The sequence below is a fragment of the Tuber melanosporum genome (genome assembly GCF_000151645.1).
Source record: "Tuber melanosporum whole genome shotgun sequence assembly, scaffold_122, strain Mel28".
Classification (NCBI taxonomy): Eukaryota; Fungi; Ascomycota; class Pezizomycetes; order Pezizales; family Tuberaceae; genus Tuber; species Tuber melanosporum.
In genome coordinates, this window is record NW_003298780.1 from 335258 (window position 1) to 340754 (window position 5497).

The 5497-nt window shown below is 47.7% G+C and overlaps 1 protein-coding gene; it reads right to left on the minus strand.

The window, feature by feature from the left end:
* Positions 1 to 890: 890 nt before the first annotated feature.
* On the minus strand, positions 891 to 4032 carry GSTUM_00002174001 (uncharacterized protein). XM_002835997.2 has 12 exons: positions 3667 to 4032; positions 3533 to 3604; positions 3449 to 3467; positions 3376 to 3390; positions 3208 to 3306; positions 3045 to 3149; positions 2402 to 2981; positions 2325 to 2340; positions 2155 to 2272; positions 1885 to 2072; positions 1574 to 1670; positions 891 to 1239 (listed from the first exon to the last, which is right to left on the minus strand). Exons 1-12 carry the CDS (start codon positions 3745 to 3747, stop codon positions 1046 to 1048), a joined length of 1584 nt encoding a protein of 527 aa, XP_002836043.1. The 5' UTR covers positions 3748 to 4032; the 3' UTR covers positions 891 to 1045.
* Positions 4033 to 5497: the final 1465 nt, after the last annotated feature.

The following is a 5497-nucleotide window of genomic DNA, read 5'->3' on the forward strand; positions in this document are numbered from 1 at the left end:
ACTTCTGTTTGTTTGATCTTGGCGAGTAAGTAATACGAGTAGTCTAGTGGTCGTCGTCATCCCGAAATTTCCCATTCCACGACGACACACCCTTACGGTAGGCGCGCGTGTGTCGAACGGACGGCATTTTTGTACATTTAGGCAGGTATCGTATCGTGGGGTACCTAAACTGTCTGGGGGGGGGGGGGGATGTTCTTGGGGATTCTATATATAAAAGTTTTTTTGGGGGCATAACTTGCATAAGTTTGCCCTGGTATGTTCAGCTTCCCATGGGAGGCGGGGGGGGGGCGTTCCTCGAGTGGTCAGTCGGTCGGTCGGTTGGTTTTTTTTGGTCAGGGGTGGTGCAGTGCTGGTGTACTCGACTCGAGTACAGTACAGTGTTAGTATAATATAATGTTGTAAAATGTTTGGATTGAATAGGTAGCATTTTGCGGTCCTACGGAGAGAGGGGGGGGGCTTGGGTGGACTACTGCGAACGCCTGTGTTTGTAGAGTGGGTTTAAAAGAGTGGGGGGGGACTTGGGGGAAAACAGTGTTCATTGCATGAGTGGAAGGGTTTGTACTGTTATCCGCAATTCATGTCCATTCTCACCCGGCAACGGTGCTTTATCATGGTTTATCTACAGGGTCACGGTCTTCCTACGCATAATAGCGGTGGTACTGGCAATGGGTATGGTTCGAACCGCGCAATTGTATGGGTACAGTACAAGTTACAGGCATTTATGATACTTGTAGATCAGTATTACAATTACAAATGTCCCTGCCCTCGTGTCTATTCGGGTACCGGTACTTGTATCATACGGTACAAGTAGGAGAGTAAAAAATAAACAGGGGGGAAGAATGGGGGAAGGAAAAAAAAGAAGCAAAAAATACTTCGCACAACTCGACTTCTGCAATTGGTACTCAAAATGTTGTCTAATTCACACGAGATTGGAATCTTTGCGGGGGATAGGAAAAACTTTAGATGCCGTAGAGGAGGAAAATGAAGGCGAGTTCATTTTTTTTGCGGTGGTGTCGAGTGTTTACGACAATAACCTCAGCCTACTTCAAGCAGAATGAGTGCTGATACTCGCATATCCCGACCGCCTGCGATGGCGTTGGATGGTCCCCAGCGCGGTAACAAGGCCTAACAATGCAGCCCCGAGCGTAATCCAATAACTGCTACGGTAACACTCAAGGCCGAGATTACATTCACGAGGACCCTCGGGGGTGATAACGCTGTGGTCATCATATACCCGACCTATTATAAAATCAGTCAGCCGACGAACTTTTCTTTTTCTTTTTTCCTTCCACCACCCTTCTATGTTTCAGCCGCAAATTTGGGTGAATGATGAGATAACGTGGCGGGTTCTCGAGGAAGAAAAACTTTGCCACTTGCTTGAGATAAGCTGATATGCATTTCTGCTGCGGCGATCTTTTTTTTCCCACTCGTCGGAATTTTGCTTCTGACGTATGATGGTGTGAGGATGTCCGGTACCGGGTGTATGATATTTTTTTTGGCACAGCAGGGCTTGCGTTGTTACACTGCCAGGGAAAGAGGAGAAAAAAATCGGACGAAAAAGTGACGTGCTCACCGTAGAAAATATTAAAGATTTGGCCCGAAATCACTGCTGACACTGTCATCGTCCCCCAGTTTTGCGATAGGCCATGTAGGCCAAATTCTTCCGAAATCTGGAGCCAAGCCTCCATCAGTCCAATCTCTTGCTGGTGGGGTCGGGGCTTTTCGGCAAGCCGTTCCGGGACCCGCGTCGTTCTCCAATTGACGGGGAGGGGAATGAAAGAGGATGTACCACGCGGATCAAGGTTACAGAACCTCGGAAGAGAAGGGAAGAATATATGTACGAAAAAGGGCTGAGCATGTGCGTTTAGGGATCAATTTACTCACTATTGTTGGATAAACACCAAACAGAACACCGTATCCAAGACCACTCAACGAAGAGACCAACCAAAGCCAATTGGGGTTCTCAACGGTTAACGCACACAATTGTGCCAGTGAAAATATGCTCGCCGACGCTACAATCAACCAAAGGCGCTGGAGTCCGTACTTCCGGTGGATTATATCAGAAGATACCCCTATTCGCTCCGAAACACGCACGTTAGTAATTATTTTGCTGGGGCGGAGTACAGAGAGAATTCCAGGCGCATTGGATCATACCACTGAGCATACGACCACAAAAGCTACATAGCGAAAGTATGGAGACATGCAGAGACTGTTGCCCCTGGACATAATCTGGGTGCTCGTCAGGCGCAAATTTCGCCCACAATGCTTGAACCTGCAAGTTCTATTAGTCTTAAATTAGAGAAATATTGTAATGTCCTGCATACGGAGTGTCCGATATTGCTGCAGAAGACGTCAGAGACCCGAAACTGCTATTGAGGGGTTGGGAGGGGTCTGGACATACTTTATAGTCATCAGACCAGTTCCAGTGAGAAGCCCTAGGAGAGAAAATAATAGCCAGAATTCAGGCTTGTAGGCCAAAGCCCAGCCACGAATATCTATATGAATGTCACTATTGCCAACAGCTTGTCCGTAATTACTCTCTGCATCCACTCGATTTTCCTCACTTCCACCACTCGAAGAAGATTTCGTGAGGAATGAAGAGCTTTCATCTGGCATGGGATCCGGATTCGCTACCGCGACGATTGTATCATGACTGGTGGTGCTCGTACCTGGTTCAACATAGGAACTCATCACTGGCGAGTGTCGGTCTTCACCGGATTTTGTCCGGCGAAGTCTGTTACCTCTTGGAATATCCAGAGGGGGTATTGCAGAGTATGCCCTTGGGACAGGAATGACACGGAGGAAAAAGAAGGATATAAAAACGATGCTACTGGTTGCCAGGCAAAGGACAAGCAGGAAGTCGCTGGTGTTCCCCGGGAATAGCCATGAAGAGATGAACGAAAAGAAGAAGGCACTGAGACCAAAAGCCGCCAAGGGCAGAGCCGTTGCTGTCCCTCGATTCTGTGGGAAATTGAGAGCAGCTTGAGTGGGGTCAATTAAAGTGGCTTATCATTGACATTTTAAGGGTTAGGGTTTGATCGTACCAGCTTTCATGGCTCCACCAAAGGCGCAACAACTCCCGACACCTGTGAGTGCGGAGAAAAAGCACAACGCGAAGACGTTCGTCGATCCCTTCCCACCCTCCATGGCTAGGAAGGATTAGATCATGCCTGGCCACTCTGGAGGGATTAGGGTTAGGTCATTCACCTAGATACATTGGATAATACCCAATCAGCAATGCCGCAGCACCTATGAGAAGAGGCAGCCGGGGCCCTTTAGAGTCCACTAGAATTCCACTTGGTATCCCTGTTACGTACGATAAATCGAGTAAGTAATTCGTCAAGAAAGCCAAAGTCACGGGAGTCAAGATCGAACCCGAAAGGTACATTCCTGCATTCGGTAGAAAAATCAGTTAAAAATTTCTAGGATCTTTGTTATTGGATTTAACCTAAATTCCCAAATGTTCCCTGTATATCCAGTTAGAACTGATTCCAGGAAAGGCAGCTTTGAGGGTTGTTAAAAAGGGTCTAACAATCAAATTACTCTCCGTCGCAGTGAGGTGGAGCCTAGTGGCTAGTTGGGGGGCATAGGCCGAATAGACATACTATGCAGCTCGGATTAGTGAGGTATTGTGGCAGGAGGGTCAGGGGCGTTTGGGTATCAAACATTTGTCCCACAGGCTAGTGAAATACATGTCGAGGCAGCTAAGCTCACGAAGCGGGCAATACGCAAGTGCCTCTCCGGCATTCTACCGGTATAGAGATGCTACAATTCTGTAGCGCGAGACTCCCCGAAGATAACGACCGATAGCTCACGAAGTTAGAGGGCGTCTGGAAAAGAATAAGGTAGTGGGGAGAGTATAAGCGCAGGATCAGGGTATTAGCGACAGCTTCAACCGCATCTAAGTTAGGGAGTTGGAGTGTTTGGTGAGGAAGATTGTGTTGGAGCCGGCGATGGATTAGAGCTTCATTTTTCCCTCCCGGAAAAACGACGAACGAATGTGACAGATGAATAGATAATGCCGTATTGCGCAATTACACTGTTTCAGATGTGTTGATCCCGGGGAGGAAATGATAATAAGCGGAAATGTCAAGGGTACCGGCAGTATCTCTTTTCTATAGAGTGGGGGGGAGGGAAGAGGTGAATGATCAGAGAATGATCAGAGGGTTCATTCACGGGACCTTTTTCTGTGACTAGGACGACGGGAGTGTTTGGGGGATGATGAGGGACGGAAAAGAGTCGAGGGAAGAGAGAAATGCCGGCGGTTTAGTTTGTGGCATTCAGCTACCGGTGAGAAGCGTGATATGTGTTACTGTACGAGTAGACACTTGGATAACTCATGTCAGGGCAACGCGGTTAAGGATCTTCGCAGCTGATGGAACCGGGACCAACGAAGAGCCCCAAACTGGCGCCAATCTTATCTGAGACACCGTACGAGTAGGAACTCGAACAATAGGGAAGTTTTGCATGCAGAATAAGATAACGACAACGACCGAGCCTTGGCACTGAGGCTGGGGCTGGTAGTTCTCTAATTCCAAGTGACGGAAGTAAATATAATAAATTCTCTAACTAGAGGGAAGCATTCCATCAGGCTCTCTATCCCAAGGCATTACGTTCCATGAGGTAAGCTAACCCAACTCAAAAAACAACAAACCAACAAAACAATGAAAACAATCAAAACAGAATTTCAATTATAAACCTTTAGGGCACAGTCCTGCTGCAGTACATCTCCCCTCTCTTTTCCAATCCTTTCTCCCACCACACATCATTCGCCATTCTCATCCTGTATTCCCTCTCTGTCCTCCAATGCTTCCTTCTTGCCCCCTGAGACTGGTACATCCCTTTGCAATACATACAAGCTCCGGCCCCTTTAGCCCAACAAATCTCTGTCCACTTCAATGCAATTTAATACCTCCTCTCCTTACTCATCCAGTTCCACTCCTCCCACATCCTTCTCCAATAATCCTCCGCCACCGCCTCACCACAATCCCTCTGTTTCCCCAAGTGTGCTCTCAGCCCTGACCTGTCTGGCCTCTTATTGCTTCCTCCATTGAATTCCCCTAAGCAAATATTGCACCTGGCCTTGTTCCTGTCCACAAAAAAGAATCTCCCTTTATCCATTCCCTCCTCCAACATGCACTTCCCCCATGGGACTTGTTGCATTTCCTGCACAACTCTCTTTCTATCGGCACCACCACATCTATCTCATTCCTCTCCACCATTAACGTGTGGTCAAATGGGTTCCCATATTTTACCCTCGTTCCCAACTCATTCGGGACACTTAATGGTATTCCCATTCTGAGGTATTCGTGCCTCACCCACCACCTCTTCCACTTCTTAATGTGCTCATCCTTGTATAAGGTCTACCTCTTCTGTCTTTCATCCGTGTACTTTTCGCATTCCACTGTGTGGAATCGTACATCGTACTCCTCACATTCCTGGTGGTCCCCTTCCAACCTCCCTTGCCTTATTTTCATGAGCACATATCCATCCAGTC